General features: G+C 41.0%; 1 protein-coding gene across 1 annotated transcript in view; it reads left to right on the forward strand.

Annotated features, from left to right (window-relative positions):
* RXFP1 (relaxin family peptide receptor 1) overlaps positions 1-22,734 on the forward strand; it is a 523,212-nt gene that overhangs the window by 259,136 nt on the left and 241,342 nt on the right. The window contains exon 3 of the mRNA XM_077477119.1: positions 15,427-15,531. Within this exon, the coding sequence (XP_077333245.1) occupies positions 15,427-15,531 (105 nt within the window). The remainder of the gene's footprint in view (positions 1-15,426; positions 15,532-22,734) is intronic.

The raw sequence follows: 22,734 nt of genomic DNA on the forward strand, positions 1-22,734 counted from the left end.
ATGGGCACTGATTGGGCTGCATTGATGGCCACTGGTGAGACTACACTGATGGCCACTAATCAGGATGCATTGATGGGCACTGGTGAGGCTGCACTGGTGGTCACTGGCGAGGCTGCATTGGTTGGCACTGGAGAGGCAGCATTGATGAGCACTGGTGAAGCGCATTGATGGGCACTGATGAGCCGACACTATGGGCACTGATAAGCTGCACTGATAGGCTGCATCGATGGTCACGGATAGGCTGCAACAATGGGTACTGATGGGGCTGATCAAGTTGTTAATATTTATTTTTGTAACTTAATTCTGCATAAATCATTTAATAGTGTCATTTCATGAGAGGGTGTATTTAGGGGCTGGCAGGGTAGGTGTTAGGTGGGATAACTGGTGGCGAGTAACTCTTAAGGCCTGGCTAGTAGCTCAGGACTTGAAATTTTGAGCCCTGTATGTATATATATATAAATATATATATATATATATATATATATATATATATATATATATACAGACACAGGGGTAGATTTAATAAAGGCAACGAGATTGTGCACTCTGTAAGTACACTTGCTCCAGAGCTTAGTAAATGAGGTAAAGCTTTACTTTGAGTACCTAATAACGTGCAAGAACAATAAAAAAAAAATGCATTGGATGATGGAAGTCAGCAGAGTTTCTGCTCATTTACCAAGCTCTGGAAAAACTGCACTGAAAGAGCACAGTCTTTTTAGTAAATAAACCCCTAAGTCCAATAGACGTCCCAGTGTGCAAATTTCATTTGCAAAATGGTGCAATAAAGCCTCAAAATCAGTCAGTCCCTTGAATCAGCAATTTTCCAATGTGCCAGTAGATTCTACCCAGGTGAACAACAATGTGTGCCTTCGCATCTTAAGATGGACCTTGATCTTACAAAAGAGGTTATAAACAGCATTATATCACAGTCTCATCCAGTAAGCTCCCCAGTCATAGAAGAACTTCAGAAGAACACTCCAAGCTCATAAGGAGATGCAGGGAGACTCAATAGTGCCTTATGGAATATTTATTAAACTAGACATAATATTTCTGCAAATCCACTCACATTAAACCAAATATTCATGCATGTAAACAGGGAACTACAGTCAACATCAGTTACCAGACCCAAGACTTGATTCCAGCAGGAGGACCAGTGCAATGACATCACAAGCTCCTCCCACCTGACACGTTGCTTCCCTGTGGACTTTATCAATTTTAGTTTTGTTTTGTTTTTTATTTACTTTTTATTATTTTCCATGAATGAAAGGATTCTTTCATATAAAATCGCATGGGGAGGGAAGGGATTTTTCTTCTTTTTCTCTCCCTTTGATGGGTTTAAAATACACCTTTATCTTATCCTGTATAAGACCGACTGCTTTGCCCCAGTGCTCTCCCGGGGGGGGGGGGGGGGGGGGTTTGCTCCATCTGCCCACCTGCACTAGGAGGTGGGTACTTCCTTTACATCTTGCGGCTTCTTCGGCCATTCCTGCCGGGGCAACCACACTAGGAGTCTCTAGAAGGGAAAATAACCATCGTCAAAATCCACCCTAGTTTCCTGTCGTGTTTTTAATTACAAGTTTCATGGAATGCCTGTCTAGCACACTGTTCTGAATATGTAAGTGTATACTACAATACTGAAATATGTACTATGTATGTATGTTTTTTCAAAAAAATCATTTTTTCTAATATATATTCTATCTTTTTTTTCTATAGACTTTTTAATATACTTATACATACCCCTGAAGAAGGAGATTCAGTCTCTCCCTAACGCATAGGGTACTTTAAGCAATTAGTGTGTATCCAGATTATCAGTGTAATTATGCAGTCCTTGTTTTAGATGTTTTTCTTATAATACTTTTTCAATCAAAAAAATCTTTTTGTACTTTACAAACTTGATACCTATTGTATGTGCCTAAAAAGTTCACCACTAGGGGTGCTCCAGTTTTTGGTCATTTTCAAAGGCAGCACTTGAGGAGCACCATTTATAAAATATTGTATATAGAAAGAGCTTTTCTGTATTAAAGTGTTACTAAACACACAACAGTAAAATCAGTCTGTATATGCAGTAGCGCATGATTGTTATACTCACTGTGGAACCTAAGGGGTTAATCCTCTGCATTGTGTAACAAGGTCATTTGAAAAAAAGGCTGTTTCTTTTCTTGGGAGGGTGCATGTGATCAGTGCAGGGCCTATCTGCACTGTCCAGACAGAGGATCGGGGGTCCTGCAGCCTCATAGGACAGCCAGAAGAGAATGAAAACTCTTCCTACAAGCTTTAACCAAATACTGATAGAAGTCACAAGACAGTTTATATTTACTAAAATAATTGCATTTCCATGTTCTTTGTACTGTGGGAGACCATATATAGTGATCTGGGTTTAGTAACACTTTAAGTGATTGATGGGGTGGGAGCTGCTTCTAGAAAACAGTAGTTTGATCACATAAATGGGATAGTGCAGGAATAATATTATTTATTTGATATAAATCATTCTCTGCTTACCCTAGAGACTCAATTCACAAAGTCAACACATCAAGACAATGATCCTTATTTTAGCCTAGTGTAACTCCTGTGTGGCTCTGTGGGCGTTGGTTGGTGCGGGCATGGCAGGTCATTCATTTGAATGGGCTGATGTGCCTCCTAAAACGCAGGGAAAGGGTCCCTACAGCATTTCAGAAATGGCAGCCTGCAAGGGAACCGCAAATGCAGTGAGGTTCCCAGTGATGGAGCGGCCCAAACTTTGCCAGAGGAGAGGTGGATATGTACCTACCACAATACCAGCATATATGATCATCACAGAGATACCTGTTTTTTTTGGTAATTGGGATTTATCCCCTCTGTCTTAAATAGATATTGGGATTCACATCGTTTGGAGTATATCGCTATACACTGGATATTTATTTCCCCCTTTTGGATATTTACCGGTATGTTTACTTCTGTCTTAATAGGTCCAGACTATATCCCATGGGCCGGTAGGCAAAACATCTGAGACATATCCTGTATTCCTCTCCCCTGTTTTGATGATTTATGATATTGAGTAAGAAACTCTGTATATAACACACTTGATAGATATATATATATATATATATATATATATATATATATATTATATATATATATATAAATATATATATATATATGGTCCTGAAGAAGCAGGGAATCCCACGTAACACGTAGACCAGTTACAAATACATGTATCCATCAGATTTACATATTTGTGTATTTATCGCAAAGTTTCTTTATGCATATCTATGTTTTTAATATTGTGTTTATGACAATATTTTATGTGTAATAAAATTTTGCTCTCATTTGGCATATTAAAAGTCCCACTACTTTTCTACCCAAACTACACATCCCATGAGGCATTGTAAAACTCTGACATTCACAGACATGACTAGGCATGATGGGAATTGTAGTTCCTGAACAACTGGAGGGCCATAGTTTGAAGACCCATGCTCTAAGCCCTTGTATACACGGTCGGACATTCCGACAACCAAATCCGTAGGATCTTGTCCGAAACTGTTGCATACACACGGTCGGACAAAGTTGTCCGATCTTTCAGAACGTGATGACGTAATTTCGTTTCCGATGGGACTACGTTCAGGCTAGTAGCCAATAGCTTTGATGTAGGAATTTGATCTGAGCATGCGTGGCACTTTGTTCGATCGGAATTCTCTACACATGATCGGAGCATTTTGTTGGAATATTTGGTCCGACGGATATTCCGACGGAAACAGTCCGATCCAGACCACACACAGTCGGAATGCCCAATAAAACGCTCCGATCGGACACATTCCATCGGAATCTCCGACCGTGTGTACAAGGGCTAACTGTTGCTTTGTCTGTACAACCTGGTCTGTTAAAGTAAGATGAAAAATAACAGACTCACTGGCTGGATAACCAGGTAAAAATAAGAAAAAAAGCCAAAAAATAGAATGAATGCAGCCACTGGATCTGAGACCCCTTTCACACTGAAGTTCCGCTAAAACAGCGCTAAAGCGCTAGTCACTTTCGCAGTGCTCTAGCGGCACTCTAGCGGTGCTTTTGCAGTGCTTTTTGGGAGCAAGCAGGGTGGATTTTTTAAGGTCACGGGACAATGTGATCTTTAAAAAAAGGAAAAACGACCCGTATTGTGGCGCTTTCAACGTGCTTTTAATGAGCTTTTAAGGCACTTTGGATGCACTGCCCATTCATTTCAATAGGCAGAGGCATTTTGGGAACGCTATTTATAGCACTCCTTACCCACCCCATGGATGCTGCTTGCATTACTTTTTCTAACATTCCGCAAGAGAACCTCCGGGGTGTGAAAGCGCACATTGCAATGAATGGGAGGCAGTTTTCAGGGGCCTTTTATCAGCGGTGGGAAAGGGCCTCCCTCCCGCCATGCTCTGATGCCCTCCAACGCTAACTGGAGCAGTCGGCAGCGGAGGCAATTGGATCTCTCCCTTCTCATTCTCCCTTGCTGTGACAAGTGAGGGGAAGATGGCCCCCACCTGTCTCTATACCATTGCTGGGCGGAAGCAATGTCAAAACATCACTTCCACCCATAGCTCTTAAAGGGCTTTTTTTATTTTATTATTATTGCATTTTAGTGTAAATATGAGATCTGAGGTCTTTTTGATAGGAATAAAAGAACATTGTAAAAATAAAAAATAAAAGGTAAAATAAATAAGAAAAAAAAATGTAATCGTGCCTACGTGAGTAGCGTCCGTATGAAACCAATCAAACCACACATGTGAGGTATCGCTGCAATCGGTAGAGCGAGGGCAATAATTCTTGCCCTAGAACTTTTCTGTAACTCAAAACATGCAACCTATAGATTTTTTTAAACGTCGCTAATGGAGATTTTTATGGGTAAAAGTTTGTCGCCATTCCACGAGCGGGCGCAATTTTGAAGCGTGACATGTTGGGTATCAATTTACTTAGTGTAAAATTATCTTTCACAGTATTAAAAAAAAAAAATGGGCTAACTTTACTGTTGTCTTATTTTTTAATTCAAAAAGTGTATTTTTTCCAAAAAAAGTGCTCTTGTAAGACCGCTGCGCAAATGCAGTTTGACAGAAAATATTGCAACAACCACCATTTTATTCTCTATGGTGTTAGAAAAAGCATGTATAATGTTTGGGGGTTGTAAGCAATTTTCTAGCAAAAAAAACTTTTTTTAAACTTATAAACAACAATCTCAAAAAGAGGCTTGGTCCTTAAGTGGTTAATACGGCTTTAAACATAACACTACCATCTAGTGGCAGAACTACTAATTACAGTATAATGTATGAGAATTTGTTGCATCCATGACTGAATAAATGGCATGCTAACAATAACTAATGAAAATCAATAACTAATGAAAATCAAAAAAATCAAAAACCTATTGTAAGATTATCTATTGGTTTATATTTAGTTGAACTCTAAAATTTTATTTGACTGTTTGGCCCCTGGTCTCAATGGACTGTCAACAAATAAAGGATGATATAAGAAGCTGTTATCAGTTGAGAAGCCCTAAGCCAGGCTCTGTGTTTTTTTAGGGTGTTTATCTACAGAACACCATGTTCTTCCTAAAATAAGTGACAATATGAAGCCTACGTCATCATAGTCTGTCTGGATTATAGCAGGGTTAATTTTCTGATAATGTCATATGCTTTCAATGATATACTGTATACTGTACAACTTTGTGGGTCTTCATAACATTTTGTTCGAAAACAGTGTTCTGTTTTAGCAAAAGTTCCTTAATACTCTTTTTGTCCGTACATGAAATACAATTTTGAAACTACTTATATACAGTATATTGCAGTTTTACAGTTGCTCCTGCAGTATTACAAAAAAACTCACATTCCCTTATATACCACCATTCATAGAGTTCCATAGATAAATTGGAAAGGATATTTTACATATACATTCACATCAGGCCCTGCCCTAAACAATCTAATGCCGAATAGTTACACACGATCGGAATTCTCATCGGAAAAGCCTTGGATGGTTTTTCCGACAGAATTCCACTCAAGCTTGTGTTGCCTACACACAGTCACACCAAATTCCGACCGTCAAGAGCGCGGTGACGTATAACACTACGACGAGCCGTGAAAATTAAGTTTGATGCTTTCGAGCATGTATCAAATTGTTTCTGAGCATGCGTTGGAATTTTGCACATCGAAATTGCCACAGATGATCGGAACTTTTTCCGCCTGTAAAATTGAGAACATGCTCTCATTCCGCATACTCATGATCGGAATTCTAATTGGAAAAGCCCCGGATGGTTTTTCAGACAGAATTCCGCTCAAACTTGTGTTGCCTACACACGGTCACGCCAAATTCCAACCGTCAAGAACGCAGTGACATACAACACTACGATGAGCCGTGAAAATGAATGCTTCCGAGCATGAATCTAATTGTTTCCGACCATGTGTCAGAATTTTGCGCGTCTGAATTGCCGCAGACAACTGGAATTTCCGATAAAAACCTTTTCTGTCAGAAAAAGTGAGAACATGCTCTCAATCTTTTGCTGGCCAAAATTCCGCCAGCAAAATTCTGATGGAGCATACACACGGTTGCATTTTCCAATGAAAAGCTCTCATTGGTCTTTTGCTGGCCAAATTTCCGATTGTGTGTACGCGGGAATAAGATCCCTAACTCACAATACATAATGCATTAATACATAATGGGGCCAATTTAGACAAGAGCCAATTACTCTACCAGCATGTCTTTGGAGTGTAGGAGCCAGAGTACTCAGATGAAGCACACAGGCAGAAAATGCAGACCCTATGCAGAACATGCAGACCCTATGCATGTTCTTAATTTTTCAGACGGAAAAAAGTGTCATGGTCAGGATTCGAACCAGCAACCCTTTTGCTGCTAGATGAAAGTTCTAATCACCGCACCGCTGTGCTGCCCTGTTTTTTATCTGGAACCATTAACTTATTTTTTCTTGTAACTTACTCAAATTTTTTAAGTTGGTAAAACTTATTTTTCAAATGTATTTGATATATGTTTGAAGGTTTTTACATAATAATAATACAATCATATGTTTTTTTTTTAAAGGAATAGTCTCATGAAATAGGCTTTCAAAATTGGACCCCGTTAGCCATTTTCCCTCCCCGGTGTCATGTGGCTCGCTAATGTTACAAGGTGTGAATGGGGAGCAGGTGTGTTAAATTTGGTGTTATCACTCTCACTCTCTCATACTGGTCACTGAAAGCTCAACATGGCACCTCATGGCAAAGAACTCTCTGAGGATCTGAAAAAAAGAATTGTTGCTCTACATAAAGATGGCCTAGGTTTTAAGAAGATTACCAAGACCCTAAAACTGAGCTGCAGCATGGTGGCCAAGACCTTTACCAGGACAGGTTCCACTCAGAACAGGCCTCACAATTGTCTACCAAAGATGTTGATTGCAAGTGCCCAGCATCATATCCAGAGGTTGTCTTTGGGAAATAGAAGTATGAGTTCTGCCATTATTGCTGTAGTGGTTGAGGGGGGTCAGCCTGTCAGTGCTCAGACCATACGCCACACACTGCATCAAATTGGTCTGCATGGCTGTCGTCCCAGAAGGAAGCCTCTTCTAAAGATGATGCACAAGAAAGCCCACAAACAGTTTGCTGAAGACGAGCAGACTAAAGACATGGATTACTGGAACCATGTCCCGTGGTCTGATGAAACCAAGATAAACTTATTTGGTTCAGATGGTGTCAAGCATGTGTTGCAGCTACCAGGTCAGGACTACAAAGACAAGTATGTCTTGCCTACAGTCAAGCATGGTGGTGGGAGTGTCACGGTCTGGGGCTGCATGAGGGCTTCCGGCACTGGGGAGCTTCAGTTCATTGAGGGAACCATGAATGCAACATGTACTGTGACATACTGAAGCAGAGCATGAACCCCTCCCTTCAGGGACTGGGCCGCAGGGCAGTATTCCAACATGATAACGACCCCAAACACACCTCCAAGACGACCACTGCCTTGCTAAAGAATCTAAGGGTAAAGGTGATGGACTGGCCAAGCATGTCTCTGGACATAAACCTTATTGAGCATCTGTGGGGCATCCTCAAACGGAAGGTGGAGGAGCGCAAGGTCTCTAACATCCACCAGCTCCGTGATGTTGTCACAGAGGAGTGAAAGAGGAATCCAGTGGCAACCTGTGAAACTCTGGTGAACTCAATGCCCAAGAGGGATAAGGCAGTTCTGTAAAATAATGGTGACCACACAAAATATTTACACTTTGGGCCAAATTTGGTCATTTTCACGTAGGGGTGTACTCACTTTTGTTGATAGCAGTGTAGATATTAATGGCTGTGTGTTGAGTTATTTTGAGGGGACAGCAAATTTACACTGTTATACAAGCTGTACACGCACTACTTTACATTGTAGAAAATTTCTAATTACTAATTTCTTCAGTGTTGTCTAGGGATGAGCCTGATGTTCGAGTAGAACGTAAGTTCGACTCAAACATCGGGTGTTTGTTTGCCCATTCACCGAACGGCGAAAATTATGCGGTGTTCGTGGCAAATTCAAAAGCTGTGGAACACCGTTAAAGTCTATGGGACATTAACATGAAAAACCAAAAGTGCTCATTCTAAAGGTTTATATGCAATTTATTGCTATAAAAAATGTTTGGGGACCTGGGTCCAGGGGACATGTATCAATGCAAAAAAAGTTTTAAAAATGGCAGTTTTTTTTGGGAGCAGTGATTTTAATAATGCTTAAAGTGAAACAAAAAAAATTAAATCCCGGCCTCCCCCCTATATGAATTGGTAACAGGTACATTATCCCCCTACCATTTCACCAAAAAAGCTTCAAAAATAGTAAAAAACACAGGAGACACTTTGGGACAAGTCCTTTATTAAAAAATGTAAAAAAAAAAAGATGTCCCACAATGTAAATCCATCTCACCGCCGACGAGCCAAAAAAAAAAACAACAGCACCACCACCGAGTGAGGCTTCTTGGTGACAGTTGTTATATATCTGAGGGCGGGGCCACTCGGTGACGTAAATGGGAGACCCCACCTTCCTCTGATGTCACAGAGGCGGAGCTGTTGTGGCTTTTTTTTCCTGCAGCCTGCCAGGTTGCGTGCTCGGATAAGGGTCAGGTATGAATTTTGGGGTGGACCCCTATGCCATTTTCTTTTTTACATTTGGTGCAGGGTTCCCCTTAATATCCATACCAGACCTGAAGGGATTTTGGGGGGACCCCCACACAATATTTTTTTTTAATGTTGGTTTGGGGTTCTTAATATTCATACCAGACCCAAAAGGCCTGGTAATGGTCTGGGGGGGGGGGGGGCCATGCTGTTTTTTTCAATGAGTTTTATCAAGCCAAGGCCAAGATCCGACAAATCATTACAGCTGTGATCAGTTTTAAATTTTTTCATTTAGAAATGTAATTTTGCTGTGGTACTATTCTACTGCGCCAATTTACATACTAAGGACCCCCCCGGGCACGATATTTAAAGAAATATTTCATTTTTATTGTTTCACTTTATGCATTATTAAAATCACTGCTCCCGAAAAAAAAAAACGTATTTAAAAAACATCTTTTTCCATTGATACATGTCCCATGGGGCAGGACCTGGGTCCCCAAACACTTTTTATGACAATGACTTGCATATGAGCCTTTAAAATGAGTACTTTTGATTTTTCATGTTCGTGTCCCATAGATTTCAACGGTGTTCGTGTGTTCATGCATATTTTTTGCCTGAACAAAATATTACAGTGCACACATGCAAAAATTTACCTCCTGCAAGGCTTATTTAAAACAACTAAACATTTTAAAAAAACATTATAAAAAAATATGGGGATTTGGTCACACTATATTGCTATATGGTGCTTAAAGTGGTTGTAAACCCTTACAAACCAATTTGACCCACAGGTAAGCCTAGATTAAGGCTTACCTGTAGGTCCAAGAAATATCTCCTAAACCTACATGGTTTAGGAGATATTTAGTAAAAGACAGTGACAGCTTTCTACGGGGCACTATCGCCGTTAGCAGCATGCCACTGCTAACGGCGATATACCGTTAGTGGCAGCTCCCGTGCGCATGTACGGGAGTGACGTCATCGCTGCTCCGGCGCTGTGAGTGGCAGGAGCAGCAATACCGGAAGAAGATGGATGCTCCCGACTACAGGAGACAGCGGTTACATCGCTGGCTCCTGTGTCAGGTAAGTGACACATAATGGGCTACTATGCGATGCATAGTAGCCCATTATGCTTTACCTTTGTAGGGAGACAAAGAGGAAGTAAACCCATTAGGGTTTAATTCCTCTTTAAGCCCACTTACTGCGACAAATTACCCCATGATTAGCGGGTCCTACACTATCCATAGACTGGGAGATCCTGCTTCTCTAAACCATGGGAGCAATACACTCCTCTATATGGGAGAATTTGAGGTCTCCACCCATGACACAGGTGGACACTAATGAGAGGCACTGATGAGGTACGATATCTTGCTTGTTATATTTTTTGCCTGTTTGCATGGTCTGGTGTGAACCAAACTGGGGGGGGGGGGGGGGTGTTCGGCTCATCGTTAGTGTTGTCACATGAAAAGATATAACATCCCGACAACAAAACTGTGGATTTTTGTTCGAAGGATGTTGGCTCCAACTTGTCTTGCATACATACGGTCACACAAATGTTGGCCAAAAATTATGAAGGTAGTGATGTACAAGACTTACGTGATATCTCTATTACAACGCTAGTTATATCTCCGGCTCATACTTGATTCCGAGCATGCATGGACTTTTGTCCGACGGACTTGTGTACAAACGATCGGAAAGCCCGACAACAAATATTTGTTGGCAGAAAATTTGAGAACCTGCTAGACAAAATTTGTTGATGGAAAGTCTGACAACAAATGTTCGAATGGAGCATTTACATGGTCGGACTTTCAGCCAACAAGCTCACATCCAACATTTGTTTTCGGAAACTCTGATTGTTTGTATGGGGCATTAGAGTTACAATTTATAAAACTTTTAACTGGATATGTTGTACCTGTTGAAAAAGAAATAACAGACTTACTTTTTCTGTGTCTTTTACACTGTCTACAGGTGTTGTAATCACAGGGATAAGAGCCCACTGTCCCTAACCATGAGATGGAGTAGAAGTGAATTAAAGAGGGGGGAAGCATTTGTAGTACCCTTTTTGAAGGAATGGATATCTTTTCTATATAAACTTGATTTTATTGTAAACCTGTATGTATATGAGGAAGGATCCGGCCGAAAAATGTTAGCACTTTAGATGTCGCACTGCTGTTAGTGCTCAATAAAGATTTAAGAAGTAGCAATCGTGTTGCTGGCATTTCTTGCTACATAGAACACAGAATGTATTAACTTTTTTTAAGCCTTTTAGTAATTTGCACTTTAAAGTGTAAACTTTTGAATATAGATTCCCCACATCTAGCTCTAAAAAGAACTTCTAAAAAACTTCAGGTATATTTTAGGTTTTTCGATTAGCTCAGGTTAAAAGCATAAATGAGTCCCATAATCATTCTTTCTATTACAAAATGAGAATGCTATGCTAAAAAAATATACAATACCAATATGCTTTTTTTTGCTGTACAAATGCAGCACAAACTTATGATATATTTGTTTAATTACATGCATAAGGTGCATAGTGGACAGGGCTTTAGGTTAAATAATTGAATGTTGAATGTCCAATATCTCATAAACCGAACAAACAGAAAGTTTGTTTTTGTGGTACAAATCAGCACAAACGCAGCACAAACACATTTTATAATTTTATTTAAAATGTAATAACGTGGTGCAAAGTGGGAGAGTTTTCATCAACTATAATGCACAATATCTATGAAACCAAACCAGCACATACGGTCATTTTTTGCAGCACATATCAGCACAGATGCAGTGCAAACGAATGCTATCTTTGTTATAAAAATGTTATAACATTGGGTGCAAAGGGGGTGGGGCTTGATGTTGCATAATCTGAATTTGAATTCCAATATCTCAAAAACCGAATCGGCTGAAACATTAATTTTTGTGGCACAAAACAGTTTTTAAGCTTAACAGCTGGTGGTCCCTGGCCCTGCATCTTGGTTGCATTCTGCCACATGCGGTAAGTGCAAACTTTGCGTGTGCACAAATGAGTTGTCTCAGTAGGTGTGTACAATGGACGTATGTCCATTTATTATAAATATATTAATCGGTAAATAAAATAAACATTTTGCATGGTATGTTAAGCAACATTTAAAGCATGTGAACGATAATTTGTTCAATGTTTATTCTTACATTTCAATGGCATTGCATGACTTTGTAGTGACTTGGAAAAATTCTTGTGACTGGTGGCGCAATTTTGTCCTGATGGGCGTAAAACGTATGGGAACTGCCTTGTACAGGTTTTCAAAGTTCCAAAAGACGTCAAACTCTTTAAAATATACAGCATCAAAACTTGTGCGGTTGCACGTTTGGCAAACATATGCTGCTACCCATAATTTCAGCCAAATGAAAAGATTATTAAATGTAACTCAATTAGAATATGGAAATGCACTTACCTTAAAGGTTTTGTCTAGATTACTCAATATTATACATTATTTTTGTAAATTTAAAAAATGTGTTTTAGGAACTAATGAAAATTAAGTAAGGTACTTAAAATATCAAAGTAACTTAATTAACAATTATTTATTTGTTGAAATTGATACATTTTTTATGTTAAAATTACAAGCCAACAGAATCATTTTTATCAGTGCACTAAGCATTTGTGGTAGAACTGTGAGAATGATTTGGCAGGGAATTATTGACAGACTGTAGTAAAAACATGTGATGTAACGATGAGGCTGCATTTGAACAGCTCTATATGTACACAATGGCTGTGCACTACTGTAATTAGTGAAAGGTCTGAGCAGAACTAACAGACGATATTCAGCATTGCAGTGGAGATTATATATAATAAAACATGTTGATGGTCATGGATAAGGATGGGCAGCCAAATGAGAATAGGAAAGTATGCAGGCACCATGGCTGATACTACTTTAATGTCAACGGAGACTAAAATTATCAACATTTTTATAGATCTCTGCATCAAGCAATTCAGTACAGTCTGGTTCATATAATAGGTAAATGTTCCAAGGGGACCTTTATCTGGTAACAACAGTTTAAAAAGAGATGTTTCCTTACTTCTGAGAGATTTCCTTGCACTTCCTGGTACAGGATGCAAAGGGAAATCCCCATAATGAGACACAGACAGCAAAAAAACATCATTCCATACACTAACCTTTCCTAAAAGAAAAGTCAGTATGTGTTAATACAATAATATGACGTATGTAGCTCACAAGGGATGTCCATGAAATAGAGATGGAATTTCTCTAGTATATACAATTTTTGTTCTGTACTAAAAATATTCATCCATCACCAGCTTTGCTTATTATTCATAATAAGGCTTACAGAAACATTGCCCGTGCTACTCAGTAAGTTATTCAAACTTTCATTTACATCGTAATAAAAAAAACATTGGCCAACCAAAATTGTTCAGCTTTAAGTCTTTGTTAGTAGAGACTCTTCCTTTTCTGTGGACATTGTCATGCAACTTTATCATGCTAGTAACTAGTAATGTGACAAAGTGGCTATAGTGAAGGCAGGGTGAGCAGATGGAGGTGGAGATATCTGGCAAAGGGAAACATTGGAAGCCAGAAAAAGTTTGGAAATTTGTGTCTACTATGGGGACTGCAAATTTAAAGCACACTTATAAGGATATGTTACAAGTTGGTTTTAAAAAGGTACTGACACACCACAATATAGGATGTAAAAAAAACATGGAGTCGCATAGAAAATGAAGAACAACTCCACATCACAAAATAAACATATCAGACAAAATAAAATATTTTTGAAATCTATTTATTATTTAAATCACAAATCATACATACCCAAAGGTTGTTCCTGTATGTACTTATCCCAGTCATATGATTCTGTAACTTTCTTTTGGCTTTACTCAATAAAATCTTTATCAAAAAAATGAAAAAATTGAACAAATCATACAACATAATAGATTAAATTTGTTTCTGTATCAATATAAGTGCTCTAATATCCATACAGTAAAAAAAAAAAATTTTTCTTAAAAACCACAATATTATGTAGCTTCAAATGTGAACCATTTTTACATCCTTAAATAGGTAAAAATGTTCCAAATGCAGATAGATGTAATATTTTTGCTAGTTACATCTCAATGTAGGACTAATGGAAAACCTTTATTGATTGGAAGGTATTCTGTATGGCCTCAAGAGGAAAATAACAAAAGTTTATCTGACCTTCACAAACATAAATCAAACTTTTATGACTAATGCATCTTGAAACGTGCATGTTTCTTTTGTATTGCCTTTGTCTTAATTCTTTATTTTTTTTTTTATTAACTAAAATAAGAAAATAAAAATAAAAACAAGGAAGGACAACTACAGCTGCATTTATAAACACAAACAAAATAATCGATATATGAGCAAATATCCTCAATGCTAAATGACAAACCAATTGGACTACCCCATGTATGCATAATGGTAGAATGACAGTCATATGCCAAATAATTCAACTTATACAGAGTTCATCTATACTGCCCAGGATTTTCCAAAAAAACTGAGAGCTGGTGATGTAGGTTTTTTTGGTGGGGAAAAAAGGAAGAGTTACTTTCCAAGCACAGAATGTAATAAAAAGTAAAAAATCTTTCTCGTCTGAAAAAAATTAACCATTCAGTTACTACAGAAACTGATGACAACACTATATATTTATAATAATCATAGTAAACTATGCTACCATTTATTGGTAAACTTGTTAAACAAAGGCATTGAAGGATATATGTATAGTAGGTTCCAGGAAATAAAACTTCCATTGGTTCCATAGCATACCAAAATCTGATTTTATCACATGTCTATAAGTTCCTGCCAAAAGCCATTTGGTATGTATTATATTTATGTTGACTATTTGTGTTTTATTGTTTTATTTTCAGGGTTTTTATTTTTATTAGTTAAAGAAGGCAGTAGAAAATAAAATATTAGAGTGATTTATAGACTGAAATTAAATGTTTAAATCTTAGAAAAAGAATGTTATTACAACTGGTGGGCTTATCATACCGATTAAAGTGCCCCGGGGTTCATAGGGCTGGCAAACTCCTGCTAGCTGGTGGCATGCTTGCATATTTGCATATTAGTGCATATTAGTAGCTTAATATCCCCAAAACTCATATGCTCTTTTCTGCATATACCAACCATAACATCTAGGGCTGATGTTTGGCATCCCCCTCCAATCTATGCTAAATGTGATGGATAGCCTCACTGGTCAGTAGGAATATATATATATGAAGTATGAACAATCTAATTGGAGATTTGTCCTAATCCACCTAAATGTATTAATATTTATCCCATAATTTGGTTAGAACTTATTTTATGATTTGTTCCTTTGTTGCCTAGATTTGTCAGACAAAGATTGTAACGTGAATTTTCTTCATCACTTTCAGGAGACAACAATGGGTGGTCTCAGCAACTTGATAAACATTTTGAGAAACACTATGAGATGTTCGGGATGAACAGTTATGACTCAGAGATGAAAGAGGAAGATTGCAGTAAGTAGTCAGTGTTTGATTTCACTAAAGACTTAAAAACTGCTGAAAGTTCTTGAACTTAGTAATGCAATCAAATCATTTAGCATAAAGTGTTCTTTCTAGGTTGGAACTTCTGAGACACAGATCGACAGTATTGCTTGGATTCATACACAACTTTCATTTTTTTGTATCAGTGTGTATTCAGTTATCTGGCTGGAGTTCTGCTTCAACAGTATTCTGAAAGCATTAGCTTTCTTTTAGATCTGTTTGTTCCTTCTATGTACTGTATATGTAATATATATGATATATATATTACATATACAGTACATAGAAGGAACAAACAAACCTAAAAGGAATCTAATGCTAATGGAGCGGTACTCCAGCCAGACAACTGAATACACTATTTAAATAACTGTATTTAAAAAAAAAAATCAGTCAGATATTTGTACTTTAATTCAGACATTCTTGTGATGCATTTTTTTCCCACTTGAAGTTGACTCCACTATTCAGTGCCTATGGCTCATAAACATTCTGTGTCAACTGTCACATCCAGTTTTGTTACTGGAGTTTTAATGAATCAAGGGCCTCTCTTTTAATCATCTCACTTCTGAACCAATACTCTGGTCTACTGAACTTTTCCCTATCCAGTCTACTACAGAGTAATCTCAGTATGCTAAAACAGAGTAATCTCAGTCTTAGCATACTGTTTATACAGACATAGGTGCAGCAACCATTCTCATATGCTGTATTATACTGTGATTAGCATTATTCCATTAAGTGCTATTGTTTAATGCTTGCCTAATGTAATGTTCTTCCTAGAGGAACTACATGGTTATGATGTAATTTCCTGTTTCTCCTTGTCCCTGTTGTTTTCAAATAAAACAAGAAGGGTTCCGCCATTTGTCCAGCATTCTCTTTAATGGACAGTTCTAAGCATGGGAAACATGCGCCCCTTTACAGGCATACTACAGACACCCCCCAGGTACGAAATTTAAAGGAATATTACACTTTTATTGTTTCACTTTAAGCATTATTAAAATCACTGCTCCCGAAAAAAACGCCAGTTTTTAAAACTATTTTGCATTGATAGATGTCCCCTGGGGCAGGACCCAGGTCTCCAAACACTTTTTAGGACAATAACGTGCATATTAGCCTTTAAAATTAGCACTTTTGATTTTAAACGTTTGATTCCCATAGACTTTAATAGGGTTCTAAAGTTCACATGAAGTTTAGGTCCGTTCGCAGGTTCTGGTGCGAACCGAACCAGGGGGGGGGGGGGGTGTTCGGCTAATCCTTAGTCTAGGGTAATGAAAAAAGCAGTTTGACTTACTTCCCTGATCCCAGCTCCCCACACTGCTGGCCCTCTTCTCTACTTTTCCCCGGTGGAGGACTGTCCCTTGTTATCTTTACTTCCAACTCAAAGCTATAGGCCCGTGTTGCATTTGATGATATCAGAGGACCTGCGAATGCCAGAACGTAGGGAAAAAGAGGCTGTTGGGAGGGGTCTAGCAGTGCAGAAGGAACATACCATTTTTCCAGTCCCATATACCTAGGCAAGCATTTAACCCTTGCAGTACAATGAAAGATTTCTGTTTTTTTCAGAGTTCAGCTTTAAAATTGACCCACAGGAAACCAGCTAAATACACAGATAAAATACCTACAATATGTTGAAAATGTTTTACCTGCCAAAAGATTTCTAGTTCTGTCCATTCAAGCCTAACATTTACGCAGTTCTGACACACAACCCAGCACCTGTTTGTCAAGGCGGGAGCTCTGTTTTTTCTCTGCTGCAGTTAATTAACCTTTGTAGGTCTTGTCCCTTTCTCAGCATGGGTCTGGACAGTGAAAGGTGAAGTGGCAAACTCTCTGTCAATCTGCTTTCTCCTGGAAAGCAGGATACTGAAACAACCAGTCACTGAAATCACAGGAACTAGAACACCCTGGAAAAGTAATACATTCTGTCATCCCTCGCTGCAGCCAGCAGATCTCTGCACAGCAACAGCCTGCTGCCTGCATGAAGCCCAGCACTTGATCCAGATGCAGCACAACTCTCCTTGCAGGACAGGTTTGATCGCAGCCAAAGTAACAGATCTCTGCCAGCATCAAATGGTGCTCTGCAGCTCTCTCTCACTCTTCCCCTGTAGCAGTACCATGAAAGAGCTTAGCTCAAGGCTTCAAGTGCAGGCAGAACGCATGGATGCACAGTTTAGCCCTGCTGTTGGCAGCCTGTAAAAGTCTATGGAAGGCTGACAGCTGCTGCAGCTGGACAGAGCTGTATAGTGCATTGATAATGCATTGAATTGCCCAGAGATTAAAGTCCTCAAGTAGCAGGAGGTTTTTGGTTTTCAAGGTGTATGTAGAGATGAATTCGATAAAAGGTGCAGTAATATGTAAATGGTGTCTTGGGGTGTTGTTTGACATTGAAGTCTGAGTGTTTCCATGAATGGCAGTGAGCTCTGTAAAGTTGGTTTTGTGAACATGAGGTGAGATTTGTAGATCACTGCTAGCAGGGCAGGACTTAGGGTGCTGGGGGCCCCTGGGCTTGAGTCACTTTCGGGCCCTACCTTCTATATTAATTTGTCGCCATCTGGTGCCGTAACAATATAATCGATCCAATCGTTATTTGAAGTGCCAAGCTACTTTTAAAAGGTGACTGGTACCGTAGACAGTGTTAAATGCTAAACAAAGTAATAATCTATTACTGATTGAAGCTTGAAAAGTTTTTTTCCAATAAATAAATAAATAATGATTAAAAAAGTTCAAAGTGATCAAGTATTTATTGCAATGCACAAATATCTTGGTCAGAATGAGAATATAAAACACTTATTTACCTGGAAAACATATTAAAAAACAATCAACTACCTTGTAAGGTTGCAATCATAACAAATCAATTGCAAGAATATAACAAAATAACTCATTGAACAAAGTAGTGCAAGATAAATTGTACATTCTACTCCTCCTGAGTATTACGATACCATGTGTGGGACTTTTCCACAGCCTGGCCACTTAGAGAGGCCCAACATGCAGGGAGCGCCGTCACGTGTTCTAGGAGCATAAATTACACATCTAACTTCTTGACTACCTATTACACTTTTGAAGGCCCAGGAGCACCAGGACTATGACACGTGACACTGATGTGGCACTGATGACACGTGGCACTGATGTGGCACGGATGACAGATGGCACTAATATGTGGCACTGCTGACAGATGGCACTAATACGTGGCACTGATGACACGTGACACTGATAACAGATGGCACATGGCACTAGGGACAGGTGGCACTGAGGACAGATGGCACTGGGGACAGGTGGCACTGATGACACGTGACACTGATGACAGATGGCACTTATACGTGGCACTGGGGACAGGTGGCACTGGGGACAGATGGCACTGATGACAGATGGCACTGATGACAGATGGCACTTATATGTGGCACTGGGGACAGGTGGCATTGGGGACAGATGGCACTGATGACAGATGGCACTTATACGTGGCATTGGGGACAGGTGGCACTGATGAAAGATGGCACTTATACGTGGCACTGGGGACAGATGGCACTGGGGATAGGTGGCACTTATCCATGGCAGTGGCACTGGGGACAGGTGGCACTGGGGACAGATGGCACTGATGACATATGGCACTTATACATGGCACTGATGACAGATGGCACTTATACGTGGCACTGGGGACAGATGGCACTGGGGACAGGGGGCACTTATACATGGCAGTGGCACTGGGGACAGGGGGCACTGGGGACAGATGGCACTTATACGTGGTACTGGGGACAGGTGGCACTTATACATGGCAGTGGCACTGGGGACAGGTGGCACTGATGACAGATGGCACTTATACGTGGCACTGGGGACAGATGGCACTGGGGACAGGTGGCACTTATACATGGCAGTGGCACTGGGGACAGGTGGCACTGGGGACAGATGGAACTTATACGTGGCACTGGGGACAGATGACACTGGGGATAGGTGGCACTTATACATGGCAGTGGCACTGGGGACAGGTGGCACTGATGACAAATTGAACTTATACGTGGCACTGATGACAGATGGCACTTATACGTGGCACTGGGGACAGAGGGCACTGGGGACAGGTGGCACTTATACATGGCAGTGGCACTGGGGACAGGTGGCACTGGGGACAGGTGGCACTGGGGACAGGTGGCACTGGGGACAGGTGGCACTTACTTATACATGGCAGTGGCACTGATGACAGATGGCACTGAGTACAGATGGCACTTATACGTGGCACTGGGGACAGATGGCACTGGGGACAGGTGGCACTTATACATGGCAGTGGCACTGGGGACAGGTGGCACTGGGGACAGATGGCACTTATACGTGGCACTGGGGACAGGTGGCACGTATACATGGCAGTGGCACTGGGGACAGGTGGCACTGATGACAGATGGCACTTATACGTGGCACTGGGGACAGGTGGCACTGATGACATATGGCACTTATACGTGGCACTGGGGACAGATGGCACTGGGGACAGGTGGCACTTACTTATACATGGCAGTGGCACTGGGGACAGGTGGCACTGGGGACAGATGGCACTTATACGTGGCACTGGGGACAGATGGCACTGGGGAGAGGTGGCACTTATACATGGCAGTGGCACTGGGGACAGGTGGCACTGGGGACAGGTGGCACTGATGACAGATGGTACTGAGTACAGATAGCACTTATACGTGGCACTGGGGACAGATGGCACTGGGGACAGGTGGCACTGGGGACAGAGAGATGGCACTGGGGACAGGTGGCACTGGGGACAGAGAGATGGCACTGGGGACAGATGGCACTGGGGACAGGTGTCACTGGGGACAGAGAGATGGCACTGGGGACAGAGAGATGGCACTGGGGACAGAGAGATGGCACTGGGGACAGATGGCACTGGGGACAGCACTTTACATTGTTTTTTTTATTTTTTTACTCACAGTGACAGGCTGCACGTCGCTCTCCCTCCTCACAGGCTGTCTCTGTGAGGGGGAGAGCCGGCGATGAGAGATGATCTCATGATATCATCTCTCATTGGACAGATCAGTGCTAAATGGCCGCTGTGATTGGCCATTTAGCATGATCTGTGATTGGCTGTGTCCAAGGGACACTGCCGACACAGAACTTCCCCGATGCGCGCCCGCGGCACGCATCAGGGGAAGTAAACAAAGACGTCCTCCCAGCAACTGCCGTCCGCACTGTAGCCTGCTATAGCGCGGACGCCTAGTGCAAAGTATGGGCTTGCGGGGCTCGCGGGGCCCCCTATTGGACGGGGCCCATGGGCTTGAGCCCCGTCAAGCCCTATTGAAAGTCCGGCCCTGACTGCTAGCTCATCTCCTCTTTGATCGACTCTTTGTTGAATGCAGTAGTTCTCAGGCACTAAATCTGCTAGAAAGGTGTTACAGTCAGGTGTTAGCCAGCTTTCCGTGATGAAGAGACAGTCTGTGTTGTGTTGAGTGATAAAATCATGAATTTCGTGTTTGTGCTTGACTGCTGATCTAGTGTTGATCAGGTTGCATGATAGGTGTTTTCCTGCATGTGGTGTATTCCTGTTTTGGATGTTTTTTTTCAAATTTGTTCTTTTTGTATGATTGTTAATGTTGTAATGGTATTCCTTAGGCTTCAGAAGGTGTTAACTGAATAATTGATGGTGCACCTGATGGGAGAGTGCTCTGGGGTGCGTGTTATGGAGTGAGTGGCTCGAGGTGCCACTCATGCTCTGTACTGGAGCAGAGTTGGCAGTGGTGGCAGCAGTGATTGGTTGTGTGGTGGTGGAAGGGGTAGCAGTGGTGGGTGCTGCAGGGTCCCGCCCAAGCCAGCGTGACCAATCACAGCAGGAAAAGGTCACAGTGTAGGTCGGAAAGATGCTGGCCAGCACGCAGCCTGCAATTCGGAACCCTGGGGCGAACAAAAAAGAAGGGGGCCAAGTCCACAAGGCGTGCCATAACAACATTGCGGGAGAAGCCTGAGCATGTGCTGCGGACATACACATCATAGTGCATGCATGGCATTAAACAGCAGGCCACCACAAGCTACACAAATCAGTGCATCGCTGCATGTGGACATGATCACAGTTAGACACAAGGAAGACATCAATGCATATAGATACAATTATTGTCAGACAAGGTATACTCCATATCACAACGGTCTAAGAGAGCACTCCATTGATTATCAACTGGCATAAAAAATAAATGCCAACTATATATAATAATGGCGCTATAAGCTATTCCAGAGAAAAAAGCAACACTTAAATTTATCAGAGAAGAAAAACCATGGGTCAAAAGCTCCTATATCCAGAGACAATAGGCAAACCCAGCGGACCAGCCACAATAAACATACAACACTGAGACAATTCTCACATATAAAACAAAACAAAAAAAACATCAAAAGCATATAAGCAAAGCAACCTAGGTCAATTGTAGGAAGACATGAATCAAACAGATACAGTAACCCACATACGTCAGTATGGGTGGGTAGTTGGTTAAGAATGGGGAGAGAAATATCTCCCATCATAAAAAATGGTTTGTAGCTCATAGCCTCATTGAGGCCAGGGAGCACAGTAGCAGATAAAAGTGAATCCAACGCATTTCTCTCTGCAAAATCTTTTTGTCGTGATCACCACCACGTGAGTTCATTGGAATGTGCTCCAGTACTACAAATTTCACAACACTATTATCACCAGCATGCATTTGATTTACATGGCTTCCATTGGTGTCAGCAGCTGATTGCTGCTGAAGTAATATATATGATCTTTAACCGATTGCCAAGCAGCGCACACCGATCTACGTCAGCAGAATGGCGCTGGTAGGCAAAAGGGCGTACAGGTACGTCCCCTTTAAGAAGCAGTGTCACGGGTGCGATCCTGCCGCGATCTCCGTGACTGCCACCGACTCGATGTCTGCCGGGTTAGAGACCTTGCGCTCCACCTTCTTCCATTTACAGATGCCCCACAGATGCTCAATAGGGTTTAGGTCTGGAGATATGCTTGGCCAGTCCATCGCCTTTACCCTCAGCTTCTTTAGCAAGGCAGTGGTTGTCTTGGAGGTGTATTTGGGGTTGTTATCATGTTGGAATATTGTCCTGCGGCCCAGTCTCCGAAGGGAGGGGATCATGCTTTGCTTCAGTATGTCACAGTACAGTGCAACAACCACCATTTTATTCCCTAGGGTGACTGCTAAAACAATATATATAATGTTTAGGGGTTCTGAGTCA

Source organism: Lithobates pipiens, unplaced genomic scaffold (assembly GCF_037356315.1).
Source record: "Lithobates pipiens isolate NorthernLeopardFrog02 unplaced genomic scaffold, aLitPip1_a1.2 Scaffold_13, whole genome shotgun sequence".
Classification (NCBI taxonomy): Eukaryota; Metazoa; Chordata; class Amphibia; order Anura; family Ranidae; genus Lithobates; species Lithobates pipiens.